Source organism: Poecilia mexicana, unplaced genomic scaffold, assembly GCF_051168715.1.
Source record: "Poecilia mexicana isolate PSO_F unplaced genomic scaffold, ASM5116871v1 scaffold_7, whole genome shotgun sequence".
NCBI lineage: Eukaryota > Metazoa > Chordata > Actinopteri > Cyprinodontiformes > Poeciliidae > Poecilia > Poecilia mexicana.
The window spans coordinates 22,427,305-22,450,348 of NW_028263376.1; the positions used below are offsets into that span (position 1 = coordinate 22,427,305).

Genomic DNA, 23,044 nt, shown 5'->3' on the forward strand with positions numbered 1-23,044 from the left:
TGCCATCTAGAACTTTTACTTTTTCCACAGACAATTGTTCAATTATTTATTTAAAAATATTTTCATACATACTTGAATACTAATTCTACAATTTTGCTAGGTGGTTAACAATTCAAAAGAATGCAAAAATGACCAGATTTACGGCCATGATTTCTATAAGATATTTTTTCTTAGATCTAAAGCTCTATCAAATATTCTAAACATGAATTTGAACAAATGCAATTTGAATGAATGCTATTTCTTTGTGTTAAAATAACAAAGAACCCACCCTTAGATGCCTTTACACACTAGTTTTATCTAAATGAACACAGAATAGTTGCCTCCATCCATTCAATCATTTAAATTACCTCTTGGGTGTTGTCATTCATACAGTCACGGACAAAAACCAAGATGGTTTAGGATGAACAAACTCTCAAATAGCACAGATGTCAAATGACAGATCAAAGACAAAAAGGAATATATTTTTTCCTACAGATGAGCAGGAAAAATCCAGAATAAATCAGAAAGTTCTTCCAAAACGTTATCAGGTGAAGTGAGCTCAGATGGTTTGGAGGTAATAGATGGAGTTAGGTCATGGGTCGACGCTCCCGGAAACGCTGCAGTCTGGTTGCCAGGTGAGTGGACAGGCGATGGGCTGGAGGGAGGATTTTCCTGGAATCACAGAGAAGCAGAAGAACTCACAAGTTCTTTTAGATGCTATTTTAAGCCTCTCAGGAGTAGATGGTGATGACTTCTCGCCCGCCTCCTCGCACTAGGAGAACCCTGTTGAGACCTTCAGTGAGAACCTCAAGGAACTCCATATCTGAGAGACACTCCAAGTGAAGGATTATCACATGAAATAATATGAAGTCTACGCTGTTTTTGTCTAATGCTTAATTTGAGCACACGGAATAAAATGAAGGATACAGTTTTCGTCGCCCACTCGGTTCTTTGGTGGTCCCGGCATGTTGAGCAGGACTAATTTTGCCTCCTTGGACTTCTTTGTGATGACCTCATTGAGTCGCATTGCTGTGTGCATGCGCCTCACATCCGTCTGGTTCCTGAAACCAGAGAAATTCAACTCACAACTGGAAAAAGAAAAACAGCTTTTTAGATGCTCCAATCAGAAAGGAAACACAACTGATTAGAAAATGTGAATACTCACAAGCTCTCCCATTCCCTGAAGCGTGAGTTAAAAAAAACCCAAACAAAATCATAGCAATATTTTTTCAAAGAGCTGCTGACATTTAGGTGCATTTGTCACAAGTTCAATAGGTTTCTTTTTTAATAATAAGTAAAATTATAGTTTAACACATGACCCGAAGGTATTTTACTTAGAGAGATTAAAATGTTCAAAAGTTGGCTTTTTGGAAAAAGTACACGCACAAAATACTAATATGTGTCAAGATTTCACAAATTAATTTTGGGGGAAATTGTTGTTATTCCTCCAAAAAGGCAAGAGACAAAGAGTAACATGACACAAAAAGTCATGTATCTAAAAAAAATAAAAATCATGTATGAAAACAATAACTAAATCTTAGGTTTAGTTTGACAAAAAAAATAACTGAACTGCTGCACTGGCTTTGTTTGGTGTCTGTTTTTATTCAGATTAGAACTAAAAATTTACATCAAGACATTATGCCCAGATGCATGATAGAAATGAAGAAAACTTCCTGGAACGTTTTTGATCTGGTTTGTAAAGCTGGGTCTTTCATATAAACCTCATAGGCTCATGAGTTGAAGTTAGGTTCCAGGTGACTTACGGTTTCATGTTAAGGGGGTCTTTGCCTGCCCCTGGTGTCGCTGCTGAGTCCGTCATCCCTTTATCTGGGCCCTTGTTGTCTCTCCAGGCGACAGCGCCCCCTGCAGGCGTGGCAGCAGGTGAAGTGGGGCTTGTTGGGCTGGTGGGTGTGGCTGCGTTCTTACTTTGGATCAGGCGGACCTGTTTTGGGTTGGAGACAGCCTCAGACTGAGAGACAAACACGTGTGATGACAGGGTGAAAGGATGAAAAGAGACACCTGTCAGTAAAAGTGAAAGTGATTATTCACCGAGCCACTACAGGAAAAGGGCTGCGCACTGCAACAATAACAACTTCTGGGATCAAGCAACCCCATTTCACAAAAGAACAGAGGGCAAAGAAAATGAACAACAGAGAGAGGGAGAGCGAGAGAGACAAGGGATGTTTTAAAAGTTTACCTTATCTTCTGGTTTTTCTGCCAGGCTGGTTCCCTCCTCTGTGCTGTGCTGGGACCGCAAGGTTGGCGGGTTTTTACGACGGATGGATCCACGGGAAGAATCAGTAATACTTTGAATCTACAGAAATGGAACAGGAAGCCCCCCTTTAATTCCTGTAGTTTGTTCCAAATTGGTAGAAAAATGGTTGTGATACCGCTTGATACTTTTTCAGTTTGACGCATAATAGCCACAAACTTCAATGTATTTTGTTGGGATCTTATGTGTTAAACCAACATAAAGAGGTGCAAAGCAAATCAACACAGTTTTTAAAATGAAAACAAAGACAAAATTCTGATCATTAGATTAATGTCGCTGGATAACAAAACCCATGAAATGTTTCCTGTGTTCATTTCTTCCGGTGGAAGTGTTTTCTAATTTACCTCTCTCTCCATCTCATTCTTTGTCAGATGCATCTGTTTGAGGATCTGAGATCTTTGCTCCATTACCAGTGTCTTCTCGTAGGTGTAAGCTGAGATGTCACTGTCAAGCTTTGAGAGGAAAGCAGATGTTTGTGTGATTACAATAATCGTAGGAACAGGTTTTATTTAGAAACACTGAGCAAAAAAATAAAAAATAAAATAATGGCGGATGCAAGTCTGAGACGAATCTCTCACCATCTCCACAACTTCCACAGCAGCATCAATGCGAAGGTGATAGAGGAAAGTGATGAGGTCTTTCTTCATCTGGATGCTGTTGTCATCCATTTGTGCCACAGTGAAAATGCGCATTTTGCACTTCCTCCACACCTGAGGCAACAAACATTAACTTGAACATGCACTGAAGTTACCTGATGTTCCATAAATATGCTGCTTTAAATTCACATCACTAACCTAGATGGATTATTTCTCACTACACAGTAAATGTGTGAAATAAAAAAGAGCACAAAGTGCTGATTCTCACCTTATGTTGGCGGAGCAGGAAGGGCAGAAGCATCAGCATGCCTCCGTCATGGACGATCCACCACACGTCTATGTGGCCTTCAGTGAAGCGCTCTCCATTGGACGGATAGCTGGAGATATTCTTAGGAACCAGCAAGGCTAAACTAGCTATGGTTGTCTCTCTTACAGTCTCTGCAAAGAGAAAGAGGAAAAAAGACAATAAAAGATTTGCACAATCTTACCAACTTATAAAATGACAATATCTTGTTTTTTTTTTTTGCAAATATAGCCCTACTAAAAGGACATGGAGACGAGACTGTAAACAGTTTCCTTACCAATGAAGTTCCTGAACTGCTGGTAGCACTCGGGCTGCTTCCAGTTCTGAGGCCAGCTCACCATCACAGTATTGTGCTTCAAACCCCCAAGTCCTCCAACCTGGATCAGGTGTGATGTCCCATCTCTCATGTTAGAGGAGACGACCACCTGAGAGAAACCTTTCACCCTCTCTGTCTCCATCAGCTTGCGCAAAGACTGCAGACAAAGATGCACAACTGGAAATTTCACTTTGGAACTGAAAATGTGGGTAGAAAAGCTGTGTATCTTTCAAGGGGAAGCAAGATACCTGATCTGCCCTCTGGGCTTCACTATAGCTGTCGAGGAAAGTTCCTTGAACAGCAGTACCTACAATGGTCAGGCCTTTGCCTGCTTTAAGCTGATTGGTCAGAGAGAGCAGGCGGGGCTGCTCCACATTCTGCTCAGCATCCATGCTCACCAGCACCAGGATCTGAGGCCTGACAGCAAGCAGAGAACCACAACACCACAACAAATTAGTGGAAAAATTATCAGAAGGAAAAAGCAAACTGATTTCAAGTTGGCGAATTGTTTCCATATGTTCAAATACAAATCATATGACTAAACAGACCTCCAGTTTTTGGTGTGTGGCGGCCCCTCCTCCAGCCTCATCAGAGCAAATCGTGCAGCACTGAGCGAAATTCCTCGAATGCCATCGCCCCACTCCTTCTCAGCTCTGTTTTAAATCATGACAACAATTGACAACAGATTTATTTACACTACAATGATAAGTAATATACCTTAAACAAAGGAATCCTTGTAATTTTAAAGAACCTTATCCATCAATGATGAAGTACATGCTGCTGTAATGATTACTCACCCACAGAACTCAATATACTTGTAGATGCAGGTGGCAATACCCATGGCGACTATGGCATAATACCAGGAGCAGATGAACATGAGCGACAGACACAGACTCATACCCAGGAAAGACAAGGCCCTGTTGGTGACAGGATGTCAAAAGTATGTGACTGTTTACAGAACATTTGGTCCTCTCCATTGCATTTAAAGGTCAAATGTCATATTTTAGAGCCACCTAAAACCTAAAATCTTGACTGCTTTGTTTTCGTTTTCATTCACACATTTTCACGTATCAGATGGAAATGAACAGAGCTAGTGTGAGTTGCAAGCCTGAACACAACTGAAAAGAAAAAAAAAATCTTAAAAATGTTGATATGATATATATGGGCTTAAAGGCTTACCAGTGGTAGAATTTAAATCGTGGCCTCCAGTTTGGTGTCCTCAGCAGGGTCTGCAGGGCACAGGCAAGATTGACAAACATATAGCACATCAAGAAAAACCTAAAAACAAAAACAAAATGTTAGAAATAACAAAAGGACGAAAATAAGTAATTGCAATTATTTTTGCCTAACAGTGAATTCATCCTGGTATTCTTACATAGACAGGATGGGAGCGACTGAATCCAGGGAGGCAATGATAATACCGATCTCACAGATGCTAGCTGTTAGTAACAGTGCCCAGGTTGGCTCCCCGTTAGCTTTACCATGTCCAAAAACCTAAAAGCAATAACCGCAAAAAAAAAAGAAAAAAGCATACATCAGACTTTAAATCCTCATGTGTTTGTTTCTGCATGACAAGGGAAGGTAAATAAATTGAGCTTTAGTAAGAATTCCTGGACTAACTCTGAGAAATGGGATGATGCCGTCTCTTGAGATGGCTTGCAAAAGACGTGGAGCTCCAGTCAGACTCTGAAGTCCTGCACCACAGGTGGAGAAGAAAGAGCCAAACACGATGACCCAGGGAGAAGGCCATGCCAGCGTGCCGATCACCAGGTTACCGTTAACCCCCTCACCAAACCTGAAGAGAGGAGGCAAAATCTCAGCTATTCTCTATCAATGCGTACAAGGGGAATTTAAAACCATATGATGCAGATGATTAAAAAAACAGTGAAAAATCAATAAACCAGTCAAACTTACTTGTCTCTCAGTACAACTCCTTCTATGCAAGCACCAAACAGAATTACACAAGACATATCTAGGAAGGAAAAGTTAAGAAACACCACTTGGTTAAGAATTTTTGTCTATATATTCACGATCCTCCGGCACATGTTGATCTTTCTTTCCTCCCTGCCAATGTTTGACCAATTAAGGATACACACAGTGGAGGTGGTGGTGATGGCTGCGATGGTACCAATCGGGATGGACTTCTGGGCATCGCGCAGATCACCAGAGCGATTTGAGCCTGCCATAATCCCTGAGAGTCGTAGGGAAAAAAAATCCATTTAGAGCTTCACTCTTAAAATTCTGTCTTCCCTCTTTTTTTTTTATGATAACCAGAATCACTCAAATGTTTTCACAGACATTTGTGAAAACATTTGACGTAATCTTTCATAGATTTTCGGCGTAATCTTTCATAGATTTTCTTGCTCAGAATAACCTGTCAAAAAATAATTACTGCTATAAAATCTGCTTTTTATGCCTTTAAATATGAGAAAAAAAGACTTGTCACCTGTAACAGAAGGGAAATAAATCCCCACCAGTAGGGTGAAGAAGCTGGTGATGTCAGCCAGGACGTAGCGATTGGCGTTGGTGGTTGGAATTTCAGGATCCACATTGGATGAGATTCCACGCTTCTCCAAGATCATACCCTTCTCCAGATAGTTTCCAAATAGGTTCTCTGAGAGAAGAATGAGTGTACATAAAGTGTGTGTGGCGTAATTGTCAAACTGTGGTACCGATGTGTCACAGAACCAACCTGCAAGGATCCCACTAGTGACCCCAGGAATGCCCTGCATCTCTGTAACGTTGTTGTTGATGAAATATTCATCACATGTAGCATTGAGGGAATCAGAATCACAGAATGACCTCCACATTTTAGTGGTGATCGTCTCATTGTCTATTTCAATGACCTTTGCACAAACGTCGTATGATTTAGAGAGAAGCGTTCGATTTCCAAGGAGGCAAACACTGCCAAGTCAAAAAAAAAGACGATTAAATATATCGTTAGATTAAGCAGAGATTGGTAAAGTAACTAAACAAGAGTGTCACTTACGGAAAGACAGGAGGCTCAAGGGCAGTATTGATGATTCCAGCATAAACGGCCAGAATAGATAGGATAACGCAGGCCAGGAAGACTAACGCCAACTTATTGACATATTTGACCCCAACAAACACAACTATGGCCATGAAACTGAGCACGATGGTGCCATATACCCGCATGTTATTGAGGAGAGCAATCTCTGCCTCGGGACCCTCCAGGCCCTCAATCTTAAAGATGGCTGCCTGTGGAACAATATAAATCTGAGGGAAAAAGGAAGGTAGAGACAAAAGAAATTATTTTACTGTGTGTGTGTGTGTGTGGGGGGGGGGGGGGTGTGTGCGTGTGTGTATATATTTAGAACAATAAATGAAATGTTTACATGTTCTCATAATAAAATACATGAACCACATCAAATCATTTGACAAGACAGTTACTTTCAAGTTTTCAAATGAAGTAGCCTGGAGAACAAAAGGCGAACATTAAAAAAATAAACCTTTAACGTAGTGTGTACATCATTGTAATAATTATTTTAAAATATGATTACAAACGTAACTTGTCAAAAGTTGAAAAAGCTCATAAATCTACTATTCAACCAAAGAATGTTTGATTGTCAACATCTGAGACCTCAAACATGTTTTTGACAACATGTTTGAATATTGTACCACACAGAACAGACACCAAAACAGATAACTGCCAATTAACACAAATACATTCAAAAGTTGTGTTTTTTTTTTTTTTTTTGTTTGGATCCACTCACCAGCAGAATTTCAATACAACCCAGTATATACATGGCTCCAGCAAAGGTGGTTCCCAGGTAGAAACAAATCCCCACAGCTCCACCGAACTCTGGCCCCAGGGAGCGAGAGATCATGTAATACGACCCACCGGCTGTGGGTCAAAACATACACTGGATTCAGGGTTCTGATCTGTCACACTCATTAAGACAATCCCTTGCTTGAATAAGTATTTCTCATTAGTCGTAGTACTACCCCAAACTTGAATATACATTACTGGGATTTCATCCTCAAGACCCACACAAATACCTTTCACCTACACACTTTCTATAGACTTTGAGAATTTCCCTGATAATCTTCCTTGTCCCTGCTGAAGAAAAACATCCCCACATTGTCACCACTATGTTTTATGGTAGGGACGGTGGGTTTGGGTATGTGTGCAGTGTCAGATACAGGAGGTTCCAGACAGGTGAAAAAATGTACATTTTATTCTTATCTTACCAAAGCACATTATTGCACGTGTCTTTTGTTTCTTGGGTTCCAAAACGCTCTTCTTCCCTATATTTGCAGTTGCTTCAAACTTGTTTAATTTCTGAAAGATGGACTGAATCTTAAAGAGATTTTTGAAACTTGGGACATTGCTTTATAACCTAATCTGTGGGATGTGTTCTTTTAGGTCTTCTTGATGTTGTTAGTTCAATAATGTTCTTTGAAAAATGACCATAACCGAACAACTGGGTTTATACTAAAGTCAAATTACACACAAGGGGACTTCAACGTCTGAGGACAAAGGTTGTACACGGTAACACCTTTTGGTATCAGAGTAAAATATGGTCTCAGAACAAACGCTTGGAGAACTTTTCAGATTTTTATTTGTAAAAATTTTTTTGAAACTATAAATATACATTTATGGTCTACTTTGCAGATAATATCCCTGAAGTTTAAGGTTGTAATGTGACATAATGTAGAAGAGCTTAAGGGGCGTGAATACTTTGTGAGGAGGAAGAGGAGGAAGACCCTTACCTGGTACGACTCCATTTGTTGCTATGGCACTCATAGAGATGGCTGTGAGCATGGTCTGGAAACAGCAACAGACAACAAAGAAGAACATCAAGTCAAACAGACTGTCTTATTTGGCTATCGAATGATTCAGTGGACAAATAATATCTCCGATTTGAAGAATGAATATGCCAGACAAGGACATCTGTGGGTTTAACCCTTGTGTGTGCGAGGACTGAGGCAAACGTAGAGGACTAAGGAAAATGATGCAAGTTTTACATGTGTGGAGTAAGTTGGACCCCATTTCGACATACAAGGGTTAATGCACTGTGTCAGAAAAAAACATGTATATTTTTATGGACAGAAATGTATTTCCCCAAGTGTAATTCGTTTTTCTTTAAAAGAACATCTCCATCACACAACAGATGAACCACAGAATGAACATTTGAATTTTAACACACCGTAGAGCAACACATGAAGACAATTATGAACGAGCCGAAGACTCCGCCAATCCCAACCATCCATGTCATCCGCAGGAACAGGATCACTCCAAAAATATTCTGGATGCACGGCAAGTAGACTCCCATCAGAGTGCCGAGCTGGGGGGCCTGGGAAGCACAAATCACAATGACCAAAGGGGAAAAGTAAAGGGTCAAGTGCTTTCTCATTATACACATTGTAACATTTGTTGTTCTGGCCTCATGCAATATTACATGGTCAACCAAATGTGGACCATATAATTCTGACTTTCTGTTTGGATGAAAGTACTTATTTTAACTGCTCGTTTTCAAGTCTGGATGTGCACTATTAGCTATATTCAGCAACTACTAGTCTTTCATATGAAGACCTTGCATAAGGAAACACTGACAGATATTCCTACGTGTGTTTGATGCTAGAAATCTGAACACACACAGAATTTGTGTCACAGATACTATATTTTCTAAACTGTACAATAACGGTCATAACAATACTAATGAATCATTTAAAAAAAAAATGTAAAAGAGAAGCTAAATAAAGTCAAATTTTTTTATTCACACAAATATTGCTGCAGTGTTCTACCTTTACAGGTTTTTTAGACGGCCGGGCCCCCTCCTCGTTATTCTCAGCCTCTTCATGCTCCTTGCTGCCAGTTGGGAGGTTGGAGTAGTTGGCCAGAGAGCTGAGCAGAGAGGAGACCATTGGACTGGTATCAATCTCCTCCTAGAGCACAAAGTGACACCTGGGTGAAAATATTCACTTTACACGAACAATCTGTGCTCATTTCTGAGAGCGAGCAGCCCCCACCTCAAACAGGGCCATGCTCTTGCCGTCATATTGCTGGCTCTTTTCCATATCAGAGGCTGCGCTGCTGTTGATGAAAGGACTGCTCTCTTTGGGGTGTCCATCGCCTGAAACACGAACAACATTAGCATGTGGGATGATTCTTCATTCAGTTTAGAAATACCAAAGTATGAGATGTGAGTGGCGTTTTCACTGTTGTAGAAGTCCCACTAAAAGAGATTTTATATGTTCTTCACCTGTCTAGAATATTCAGTCAAAAAAATTATTTATAAGCATTATGGTCTTTTCGTTTGAATCCACTCAAATGCTTACGATTTGTTTCTAAGCATCATTTATAAGCGATACAATCAGGTACTTAATAATTTGTTAAAAGTCTATATGGTATGCAGGATGTAGCTACAAACTTTCAAACCTTGGAGAAAGTATTCCTTCAAGAGTACCAAAGTAGATTCATGCAACACGACGCCACATAATATTAAACACATCAGTGACAATGCTTTACACCAGCTGTGGTTGATCATATTTGATGAGACAAGAAATGCTGTTAATGTTTTAGAAAGTGCCACTTCAGTTAGTTGTCCCTTCCAAAATGACTCAAGATTAAACAATGGGATAACATATAACATAATACTTTAAGAAAGCTTTGACTTAACCCATTGTTAAGAAGGTTAAAACTGACTTAATGAAAAATAACTGTGAATCAATTGAGTTGATAAACATGCACAGAATTTGCGTCAATTTGCTATTTCAGGCCCGTTGGTTTAAGAGCAGAAGGGATTTTAGCACAAGTCGTAGAATAGTTAGTGAAACCAGATCCTTGCTCTACATTTCGCTTCACATTGAGAAATGATAGCTTCCTGTAGGCGTGGACTCTGCTGACGTTTCAAATTTTACCCCATCACCAACACTCGCCCGTGACGTATGTAATGTGCCAATTTGACATTATGAAGCTTACTGGAAATTGCCTGCACTGTAAACAACCATCCTGCACTGCGAACAGAGAAGTTGCAGAGTTGAAAAACTCTACACTCAAATGTGCAAAACTAACAAAATGTGAAGATTCTGCTCTTTGTGTGTATATGCGTGAGTTCTTGTGTCTTTGGCTCTTTGGTGTTCCTCAGTTCTGTCCTCGTTCTCTCCCATCAGTTTCTCTCAGATATCCTGACAGCTGTTGACCGTCTGCTGTCAGTGCATCCACTTTCCACCCAGTAATCACTCTCCCCAGCTTACACTCCTTCATTTCAATTGCTCCTTGCCTGATCCTGCTGTTGCCTGCTTCTTCCCAGAGCAATGCATAAACATATCAGTAGCGAGGGCATTAGAGTAACAGAACAAAAGGTTAAACAAGAGCAGCAGAATAATGGAGCCAGGAATAATGAAAGGATCCAGCAAGTGAAGAAGAAGAGAGAAGAGCTTGAATGCTGTAGGACAAGTAGAAACGACCAAAGGAAACAGAAGAGCTAATTACAGGTGAGTGGATGCAGCTGACCTCTCGCCCTATGTTTCGCTCATTTGTGAAGGCCTTTGGAGTGTCCTGCCCACCGTCTCACGACATCCGGAGTCGAGGAAATGTCTGTGACCAGGATCTCCTCGAAACCATACAGAAGTAATTCTTCACAACATCACTGAACTCTTCCCACATCCGAATTTTTGCCTGTGTGACCGCCAGAGCCACATTCATTGAGTCTTTATCATAGAGAATACGGTTCAAAAGGCAAAACAGGGACACAAGCAAAGAGTACCTAATAAAATGGCCAGTAAAAAAACCCCAAACAAACAAAAACACAAATAAGACATTCCACCTCATTATTCAGTGCAATGGTATTTTATTCATAAAACCCATTTGACATTTTGTAGTTGAGTAACATCTGGCCGCTCACAGGACCGCAGCCAAGTCACCTCTTGAATTCCCAAAGCTGTAGCAGTATTACACGCTAATCTCTAAAGTAAAGGGGAAAGACAAATGCCAGCCAAACTGCTCTGACGCAGCTGGTAATCCTGTGAACCACGGATGGTTCAACAAAACACACATAGCCCGTCAAACGTTTTTTTTTTTGTTTTATTTTGAAAAACTTTTTTAACTCTAGTAGCATTTCTAGTATTTTGATCGGCAAGAGAATAATTCTCGAAAGTGTGAAAAAATACATGACGACAGACGCTTTTCCCTTTGTAACGAGATCCACAATGGATTTTATTTTGAGCAAGTGTGCTGTAATCCCGCAATACACTGCTCTGCTTTCTAAATCTGCATTTTAACCTCACCCCTGCTCTTAGCTTTGAATAAAATCTGCTTTCGAAAGAATGCAACTTAACAATCCTTTATTAAATGCCTGCGTGCTTGTTTGAGTCGAAACAACAATGAGCGGGTGGGATTTGGTTTCTATTTGTGGAGTTTTCTGGTTTTCCAATAAAACGTCCAGTCTCTGATCTCATCACCAAATAACTTGTTTTCTGCATGTCAGGAAGTGAAAAGAAGGTCTAGCTCATCTGTGTTGCCTCATTTAATTATCATGAAATGACGAGTTACCAGTTTTAGATGAAAGATATTTATTTGTCATGCATTACTCAAAACATTTATAATTATAAAGTGAAGGCTTTTGTCACTCGCTGCATTATATTATGTTTATTTATTTATAATTGTATTTTTCTGACGATGCAAATGCTTCCTATTACAGACCACTACACATTGTCAAATTAAGTCCTTCCAACTGCATGATGAAAAATGTAAGGCTTCAGATTTATTTCTATAAAGATGCTAAAATGATCAAACAGACCTATTCCCATCAGCATCCTAATCCTAAAAAGTTGGCTGCCTGTGCGGATGAGAGTGGGAGAGAAAAGTAAATCTGATGGAACTTTATAGATCCCTCTTTTATCCCATAACTGTCTTTCAAGCATTATTCTTCAAAATCGTTATTTTTGTCCAGTACTGATTTGTACCGCATCCACAATTCTCAAAATGTATGAAAAAAGGGTCAACTCAATATTTCCTGTAAAAAAAATCTTGTTCAAAAACAGGAAATTCCCAAAAGTTAAAAACTCATCAAAGGAACTCATGAGCTAAATGAATAAGTGACAAACCTTAAGTGTGTTTATTCAGATTTTATAACAAAGTCTGAACTACAACACATAGGAGTCATGAGTAATTATTTGATATCGAATAATTATCCATCTCCTTTGAGGGGATAAATGAATCCTCTGGGCTGCCGGTGCTGCAGTTGGTAGCACTGCTGCTTTGCAGCAAGAAGGTCCTGACTTTGAGTCCAGGCCTGGAGTCTTTCTGCATGGAGATTAGATGTTTACTCCATGCGTGCGTGGGTTCTCCCCTGATAGACTCCAGCTTATGGTAAGTTCGCTATTGCCATCGCTTACAAAGAATCTAATTAAATGTTAATGAGGTTCAGCTGCAATAGTGATTTGTTCATTTGCACCAGTTGTCTGAAGCCAGAGTGTGCAGATGCTAATGATTAAGCTGGTCTAAGTGAACAAAGGTATCATTCAGAAGAGAAGCACAAAAAAAAAAAATCATCATTGCAAAGTGAAGGCAATCACTAATAGTTGAAGAAAATATGGAACTTCTTTATTTATTTTTATATGTAGAAGTTTCATTGACTGTAGAGAAGCTTCTGTGTGTACATTCATGTAAAATTTTTGAGACCACCTCTTATTTGAGAGGGAAGCGACTCCCTTCATCCTCCTCCATCGAACCTCATAAGTGTATTTCTGCTCCTTGAATGGAAAACTGGATAATACGTCTGGATGCTGTGTTTCCTACTCCTGAGGACAAAACGTTCTTAAAAACAAGATGTTTATAAAATATACCCAGACATCATATTTGGATGAAGGATTTGAGGCATTTGTTGCTTGTCTGAAAGCCACAACCTCTAATACAGAAAATACCAGCTTTCCCTTTAGCGACTAATGTGAAGAACCCCAATAATGTGAAATACAGCTCAGAATCCCTCTGTGCAGCACACTTACATGTGTTTCATTACAGCAAAAGCATATGGACTGAGCCTTTGCTTTGTCCCCAGACAAGCATATCTGCTTTTTAAACACCCTCTCAGATGCAAAGTGTTTTGTTCAGATAGTAAAACTGTTTTAAAATGACAGCAAATATTTTGACGCTATTACAAAAGTTAGTTTTGTATTGTATTTTATGTCATGGCACAAAGCAAAACTCCAGCTACACATCTTCACATCTTTGAGGAGCCAAAGTCAAGCAAACAATGATAATTTGTGCAGTTTACAATAATGGTAAAAAAAATAAAATAAAATAAAATAAAAAGCAAAGAATGTCATGGCTTGGTATTAAGTTGGACCCAATAGCAGACAGAATCTGAGATAGAAGGTGAAATGAAAGTCCTTTCACAACTAAAACATAAAACTTACAAAGTGGCACAAAGGGAACTGTGAAGTCAGCCCTGACAAGAGACAGGTGGCTGATGGGAAACAGGTCTGTACTTGTGTGGGAAGGCGCAACAGGCTGAGGAAGGGAGACTAATAAACACGAGGGAAGCTGCAGAGGACATTCATAAACAATAAACCCAAAGAAAATAGACTCCAGGGAAGCTAAATTCAAACACACAAAGAACAAAATGCAGGAATAAACTAAGAAATTAACTAATATGGAAGCACCTACAAGCTGACATAAATGAACTCCAATAAAAAAAAAAGGTGAAATGTTTGGGTTTCTTTGCATTAAAAGTAGCTTTACTTAACTGTAGACCTGATCTGTAGTCTTGCTTTATTGCAATGTTTATCGCTCACTTTTGCCCTGAAATGCTAGAAAGACTTGACTCCCTGCAGACGTTTATCCTTGCTTTAAAAGGAAGTCATTCAGTCTATCACCTGAGGACATACAAAATCATCTCCATCTGTCCTAGGATTTTAGCTTGAATTCATAACCGACTCATAAAATAACCTAAAGCTTGCTGAGCACTCATGGAAGTCTTGTTTTTTTCTTTTTTTCAGAAGTTACATGCTGGAGAAACACATAAGTCTCCACATTCAAAATATCATGTAATGAAATAAAAAATGAATATTTTTTTTACCTTTAATTAAACCACAGAAAAAAATCAACAAAGGCGTTTAAAAAATATTAAAGAATAACTCATGTTGTAAAGCAAATTCAAAAGAACTATTTAAAATATGATCAAAATACGGAAAGAAAGATGAATTTCACAACATCCAAGTAAAACAGGATTAAATAAAAGACGTTAAGGATGTCATCCATTCTGGGTCCATGACCTTCAATGCGGTATTGACATCATAATGTCTTTCAATGACACCCCACTGCAGTCTCAATGTTGGGAATGGTCTGACCCGCAGCTACAACTCTGCAGAGTTGATTTAACCCTTGTGCGTGCGAGGACTGAAGCAAACGTAGAGGACTATGGCAAATGATACAAGTTTTACGTGTGTGGGGTCGGTTGGACCCCATTTCTACATAAAAGGGTTAAAAAAAAGGCCCAGCAGAAACATATTTAGACTCTTCATAATAATGAAAAAATAAACTACGTCTCTCAAAAGCAGCTGGCGACATTCTGCCGAAGTTACATTGAAAGCAGCTGCACAGCAGCCAAGATGTCGGGTATGACAAACAAAAGCTTCCATTATGTCAAGGATTTCTCTTACACAGCAAACAGATGGAAAAAGGTACTCTGGTCAGACAAAACTCCCCCCAAAAACTTCCTAGCCTATATACTGAACACTGTGTGACTGAAAACTCACATTTCATACAAACAATCCCAACAGTTAAACACGGTGGTGGCAGCATCAGGCTGTTGGAATCTTTTCTAAAGGAGGAACAGGCAAGCTGGTCTGAGTTGATGGGAAGGTAGATGGAGGTGAATTCAGATCATTCTTGCAAGTTATAATATGGGAATGTTGAAAGGGGGTGAAAAAGTTCAAAGCCTTTTCACATTTAAAGTGGCATTCACCCAGTAAAATTCAGCTGAATTAAACAGTTTTTTACATTTTTAAAAAGTGCAATTATTTTTCGGTCAAATGTCGAACACCTTTGAACTATAAAGGTTTTAAACTGTGACTTGTGTTCAAGTCGCAGCAATTATTCTCCACCTGATGAACCTGAAACAAAATTCATCTGCACTAGTAAGAATTTCATGGTATTTACACATTTATGCCCCTTATTTACAGGCAAGATCTGCAATGAAGTAATGAACAACTAAAATATCAATGTACAAAAGTATCAATCATTAAGATGTGGAGAAATATGAGGAGAAACTCCCCCCCACAAATTTCTCCAAAAATGATAAAAAAAAGACAAGACAAAAACGTGTCAGCAAGGCTACTCAGTACCTAAGCAGTTTCCATAAGGTTCTGTTTGTGTTCTGCAACAATCTCTTGTGTGTCGCATAGTAAGACTGGAGGAGTGTTTAAAGTCAAATTCAACAATTTTATACTTTTGCATTCTATAACCCCGCTACCATTAACTCTGCCTAGTACTTTCTTTAGGTGTGTTGTTCATGTATGAAAATGGTAAGAAGAGATCAGCTGATAAAGAGGATTTTTGCTGCAGAAGATGAAATGTTTGTACTGATGCCATGGCCGCTGTTCGGCCGCATCATGCAGACGAAAGGCAGTCCAGGGTGGAGATTTATACCCTTGATGTGACATGGTTATTAAAAAATGGACAGTCCATACCAGCTTTTTAAAGCTTAATAGGACACAGGCTCAGCAGGATTATCCAGCAGCTGCTGGAGTCCATAGAGGAACGCTGAAATGAACTTCTTCACGTGAGAGAAGAGCACCAATCAGCTTCGCGAAAGCGACACCAACATTCATTTTCACCTCACCCGCTGTAACCAGGAATTAAGGCTAATTCCATAAAGTGATTAATTTAATTTAATTTCATCGTCTCACTCACTCTTCTGCTGCCTGTTTGTGCTTGTCAGCCTCTAGAGGGGGCGGGGGGAGGGGGCAAAACGGGCACGGAGCTGCTTGTTAGATTTCAGAAAAACAGAACCAAGAAAAGGAAAGAATCATAAAAATTACAACTTCCATAAATGAAGCTCTGAATTATGATTTTAGGTATCCATCACACAGCTTTGGTCAACAATGAAATTGTAGAGTTTTATGTCCCATCACTGAGAGTTGACTGTTTGCATACATGTACAGTTAAATTCACTTATATTCTTCCTTGTAGAATGTAGACATGACAAAAGAGTATTTTTTGAACACATAAAAACATGCAATCTTATTTTTGTTGGTATTTATTGTGATAGAACAACATCAAATAGTGAATATATGTTAAGTGGCACTCTGAATTCATGGTTTTCAAACTTTGATATCCCTAAATAAATCCAAGTGCAACCAATCTGTATCAGAAGTTACAAATGTAATAAATCGAGTCCACTTGTGTAGTTTAATTTCAATATTAAACCGTCATATTAACAAAAACATCTGACGGCTTCAGAGGTTTGTTAGATTTGTGAACATTTGTGAACCAACAACATCATAACGACCAAGGGACAGATCAAGCAGGTCAGGAAAAAGTCACAGATACTTAAAGTCATCATAAAAAAACAGAAAGACGACAGCAGACCCCCCAAAACATGGTCTTCCATCTATACCGACAAGCTGACTAATTGGAATCAAAGGTGGTTCTGAATACGATTAAAAAAACACACTTTTCAAATGTTATTAAAAAAAATAATTAAAATGTTGTTTCGCTTCACAATTAGGCAATTCTCATAAATACAAGAGCCTTCGTTTGCACATTATGACATTGAGCCCACAATTACCCAAATGCCTGGCAAATTTAGATTAAAATTATAATCTTAAAGAAGTTTGTTTGTGAACAGAAATTAACTGGCATCTCTCAAACAACACTAAAAAAATGAAACAATAATTTTCTTCTTTCTAATAACATTTTGGTGAAAAAAAATGCTTGTTTAAAATTATTCATACCCATAGACAATGGAAAAATCTTTGATCACAAAATACAGCAGTAAAAAAATCTTTCTATGATTGCTGACCAGTATGTTTCCACCGATATGTGGACATTTTCTCTTATGTGCTGATTGAACTCCCAAGTGAGAAAAAAGATTTTCAGCAAATCCAAATCCATTTTATTTATAAAGCACATTTTAAAAACAATTTGTTTAACTACAGCAATCTACAGAACAAAAACAGGTCAAACCAAGACACAAATAATAGTTTCCACAAAGATTTTGGGATTATGCTATACGTAAACTATTTTTGTGTGTGTTAAATATAAAGTTTTTTTTTAATTTTTAATTTTAGCTCTAACTGGAGCAAAAATAAAGATATTTCACATGTTTTTAAATTTATAGTACAACATTCTAACATTTTAGCCACAGTCAAAAGAAATATCACCTTTTTGTTGGTAAAATTTAAATAATTTTAGAACCAGGATCATTAATCTAATAGTTAACATATTAAATCACCAAATCTGTTGAGAGGGCATACTTTCTTTTCGCAATCACAGCACTTTCAAGAACTGCACATTAAAACTGAAATGTCCAATCCAAGTCAAATTTCAGTTCAGTCTGAACTTAATCTCATCCTGCCATATAGTGACACAATTAATCTCATATTTATAGCAAATATGATGCAAATCTGTGACCTTTTAACATACGAATGATTTTTAAGAGTAAAATTACTTATAGCATAGTCACTAAATCGGCTTTAGAAAGAATTCTGTGTCCCATGACATTAAACATCATTTGGGAAATCATTGTCTACTTTTAAGGCTCTAAATCAGTGGAACACACTTCCAGCTGACTGATAATCAACAAAGCCTTGGATGTTTCCAGACTGATGCGCGAGTCAAGGTGCATGTGTGGAGTCTTTTAGGATAAAGAAATTATTGTATTGAAAATTGGTTTTAGATATTTTATGTGATTTTGACAATGTCACCGTTTGTTTGTAAACTTTTAGAGAACAAATCATTTTCTGCTCCAGTTCTATATTTTTTGTTTATATAAATATTATTATCTGTGAACAGCTGAAGTTTGCAAATACAGAAGGCAATACTTAAAACTGTTTATTTTATTGATTCAAACACAAAATGTACCTCACCATGCCAAGCTAACATTCACAGTCTTTTCTATCCCTGCTCTTTAGTGCTACAGCCAATCAGAGCAAAGGAAAGGATAATCCTGGATTGGTTAATTTGCAAACAGACATGTCAAGTAGCATTGATCGCAGGTATTTCAACTTTGTAAGCGACATTTTCTTTGAATGTTTTAGATATGCTCAACAAAAAGAAAATCTGCAAACAGGTAAATGTGTGAATTCTGACTTGTGGATAGGCAGGGTAATTTTGACTTCAAAATATACAACTGCACTAGTCTTTTTCAAGGATCAGATGATGATATAGCAGAAAACTTCAATAATTTTTTAAAATGTAAAACCTGAGTGTGTGAGTTAAAATTTTTTAATTGTGTTTCTTTAACACAAAGGCTGAAATATATCCACACATCCCCACTAAAATGTGTTTCTTTGCAAGTTGCACTTCGACCACATGTTTGTGTTTTCATAAATAAGCAAATATGATAATTCTGGACGGATATTTGACCTCTGTTCTTGGCAGGACTCATTTAAAATATATAAAGTTTGACCTTTTGCTTAAAACTTTGACCCAGTGTGGAAACGGTTAATTTTTAAAAACACGATCAAATACAAAGTCTGACCAAAACATATTTTTAATAGATAGCATCAAGTGAATGTTGAAGTGATAGCTGAGTTCAGGCTGAATGAAGTTCTGCATTCAGGACAGCGACACAGACAAAACACACTGGTTCCTGACTGTAACCCAGAAGCAAAGAACGATGCTCGGGCTGCGCAAATGTGTCAGGTGGACAATCTTCATTAATGTATGGGCAATCAGACAGATTGATTCAGATTCAAACACCAGTGGATGATCTGACGACATCTGGCAAGCCAATTAAATCCATCTCAGTGAGGGCAGATGTATCAGACTAAGTTCAGCAGAACAGGCCAACATTTGCTTTTTTGCCATTTAACAGCCATTCTGTTAAATGGCTGTTGGCCATTTAACAGAAATATGGCCAACAGTGTTGTTAAAGCTAACCAATTAACAGATTATTTCTCACTGTATAGAAACTGAAGTTTAATCCTGCTCATAAATTCCATTGAAGTTTAACTTTGACCTTTAATGTGGATTAAACAGATGAGATGTTGCATGTTTGATGGATAAAACTGGACATGAGGAAATTCATTTATTCATTTGTAGCAGATTTTTTTTTTGTACTTTCTTGTTTGTATGAAGCAAAATTCATCCACAGCCTATCTTTACTGGAGAAGCATTAGGTTTAAAAGATTTTTTATAATTTATATTGTGTAGATTATGCCTTCTAAATTTGAAAAAGTGCCCTAGTTTTAAGTATTAGGCCATTTATTTTTTGTATGTCTTAATATTTCCCTGTGAAATTGACCTATCCACAACATACCCTGCTTTTATTTCTTTTTTCAAGCAATTTGTTTAGTTTAATTGATTAGATTTGATAATTTTTCTGTATTAAAATTTTATGTATTTGAATTTAATTTAACCTATTTGTTTTGTTTAATTACTTTTCATTTTCTTTTTTGACTTAATAAAATGATCTTTTTTTTATTTAATTCATTATTTATAGTGTTAAGTTTCTTTTATTTAGTTATATTTACTGATTTGATTTAATCACATTGATTTAATTGCCATTTGAATTAAATATATATTTATATTTAGCTGATATATATAAATATATATATATTTTTTTATTTTTTTTATTTTCACAAACAAAAATTTAATAGTTTGCTTTGTTTACTAAAATTGACTTTAATTACTGTTATAGTAATTATGTTAAGTATTTTATAATCCAGTAATTTCCAGCTGTGTCTGCTGCTGCATCAAGTTAGGAGTTATAGCCACTTTGATGAAAATATGAACAAAAATGATCACTGTTTAATTTAATTTCTAAGACTTTCTTTAATTCTTTAATTCCCCAGTAAAAAAAGAGAAAAAAAGGAAAAAAAGAAAAAAATAGTTTCCCCTTAGAGCTAAGGATCACCTTTCCACCAAGTTTTATTTATTCTGTTCTTGTTTTGTTTTTTTTCTATAGTGTTCTTGGATCCAGCAAGGTGGTTCTTGCTGGGTCCACATCACAAACTTCATTTAAAAAAATAAGAGTACGACAGACACTGAAAAAAAAAAGACATCACAAAAAAGCCCATCTCACAAATAAAAATAAACAAAAGTACAGATCCTGAAAACAATGAGTTCATCTCATTCGAAAAAATCGGTAAAGTTCCTGCAGCTTTAAGAGAGAGTGGAAAATATAGAATAAAAAATATGTCCAAAGATCCATAATGAGAGATAGAAAAATTATGTTTTCTAGAGTAAAAAAAAAATATTTACAACACTTCAGTGTTAGACAAAGTGGTCTCAGCTGCATCACTGTGACTTAAACTGTGACTTAAACATTAAATGACGTTTCAGCGAAACAGTCAATGGATTATTTTATTATTGCAGATTTCTAGTCATACTGACCACTCAAAAAAATTTACACTAGAAAATATTCACCCATTTGCACAGACAAACACATTTACACACAGATATTGACTGGCAGGGAACTCAGTGCCTAGGAGCATATTGTCATGAGACAGGAAGAAGTTGTATTTGGTTCCCTCGGTATACTGTTAGGTCATTTTTGAATCATGTTTAGTTCCCTGTCTGTCATTGCTGTTTCCTTTCCCCTTCACTCAGTTCCCTCAGTACTGGCACTTCTCTGGTGTTCTGTGTTTCTTTGGGTTCACCAGCTCACCCACAGTGTGTGACAAACATAAAGAGAGACTAAATGGCTTTTTCTTGAGATCGCTTTAATAAAATCACAATATATTGTGACTCCTTGGAACATCACTCCACTGCATAAATCCAACTTAAGTGAAAGAAATAGTGAGATGACTAAAGGCTTTTGCACCAAACAGTATTTGGAAAAGTACTTTCTGAGACCTATTTGTGTTGATAACGGCATATTTTTTTTATTACTCTATTATACCACGTTTCCAAAAACTTTGGATGACAATTAAAGGCTTATATTCCTCAGGGGTGGGATTTTTTATTTCATTTTACACAAGATGGCTTAACAGAGTTGTTTCTGGCCTAGAGCTTCTTAAGTCAAGTAATAAAAAGGGGAGTAACACACAAGAATTCCTAAACCAAGGTTACAAGAACAAAATTAAAGCAAAGTACCAATGATATGTATGCAGCAGGAAAAAGACTGGTGCCCATTAAAGCTACATATATGTACTGTAACGCGAACTGAGTCTTCATTGAAGTGACATTTAAATCAATGTTTGTCTCCACTCATCTAAAATTTACCCCCCAAATTGTTTGCTGCTCTTTTTTTAAATTATTGTTTTACACACCTAAAGGAAGCAGAGAAGTCCAGTTCTGGCCTGCATGTCCTATATATCTGATTCTTGTCCAATTAATCCACAACTCACACACAGAAGCAACTCTTTAAGCTCAAACTGATTCTCCCACAACACGGCTCAGTGACACATGTTCGTCTTACATCAGTCCATGACCGGTTTCGTCACTCACCCTGGCTGGTGGGTCCCCCTTCTTCCTCTTCACAGTCAGTCATGTTATTCTCCATCTCCTCTCCTCAGCAGGCAGGGAAACAAACTCTCAGCAGGTTGGAGCCAAAGATGAGACTTCTGCGTCCCTCCACGTATTTCTTTCCTCACTTTACAGATTTGTTTATTTTTTGTTGAAAGCTGTGCAAATTTTAAAGCTGTATCTTTGTGTTTTTTTCTTATTTTTTATGTTTTTTTTTAACGTGCCTGATTTTCTCTGTCTCTCATCAGGAGGAGTCCAGAGAGACTGAGAGCCGCTGCAGGGGAGAGTGGATGCTGGTGCACGATGCCACTCACATGCACGCTCTTAGCCTCTGCGCGCCACTCACCTCCCAGTCAGTTTAAGCCTCGTGTCTACATTCATCGTGTATTCAGGAGGTTTTTAACCCGCCCACCCCCATCTCTTCCTCTCCGTCACGATCATCTCATCATGAGAGGTAGACAGAGAGGGATTGAGAGGCAGAGACGATACGCGTCAGATCTCGGAGTGCTGCCTCCTCAGATCAAGCATCTCTTTTGATGTGCTTTTCAGACAGAAGACCGTATTGCATATTGTCACTGTGTGGTCATCCCTCTCTCTTTTTCTATATTGCAACATTTCTCTATTATACTCATCTTCGTGGTCTTGGCCCATTATCTGTGAACTACCTGGAGGCTACACTTTGTAACTCAGTGAACTTAGCTCTCACTGATACCCCCTGCATCGGCTGAATTGTCTGGGAGTGCAAGCCGACTCCTGGAGTGCGTGGGAGCCACTTCCCCAAAGTTTCTTATTTATTTAATGTTTAGTACTGCTTTAAAGCATTACAAGTAAATTTAGAGTGCAGTACCGGGAAACTGAACAACCTAAAACTTAATTTATTTGATTTATAGGGATTATTTTTTATCTACTTGAGGACTTCATAATATCCAGTGAAAATGCATTATTAGATAAATGCAAAGTTACATCGCCCGGCAGA

The 23,044-nt window shown here is 37.9% G+C and overlaps 1 protein-coding gene across 1 annotated transcript; it reads right to left on the minus strand.

Annotated features, from left to right (window-relative positions):
• Positions 1–22,827, minus strand: slc12a5b (solute carrier family 12 member 5b). The gene is made up of 26 exons (XM_014972996.2): positions 22,051–22,827; positions 9,462–9,565; positions 9,237–9,377; positions 8,639–8,785; positions 8,202–8,256; positions 7,202–7,332; positions 6,457–6,704; positions 6,160–6,371; positions 5,914–6,081; positions 5,560–5,658; positions 5,382–5,439; positions 5,088–5,262; positions 4,843–4,961; positions 4,647–4,745; positions 4,265–4,384; positions 4,016–4,120; positions 3,716–3,884; positions 3,429–3,624; positions 3,116–3,285; positions 2,830–2,961; positions 2,596–2,703; positions 2,177–2,293; positions 1,743–1,948; positions 1,145–1,159; positions 907–1,040; positions 1–802 (listed from the first exon to the last, which is right to left on the minus strand). The coding sequence occupies exons 1-26, from the start codon at positions 22,103–22,105 to the stop codon at positions 711–713; spliced, it is 3,375 nt and encodes a 1,124-aa protein (XP_014828482.1). The 5' UTR covers positions 22,106–22,827; the 3' UTR covers positions 1–710.
• Positions 22,828–23,044: the final 217 nt, after the last annotated feature.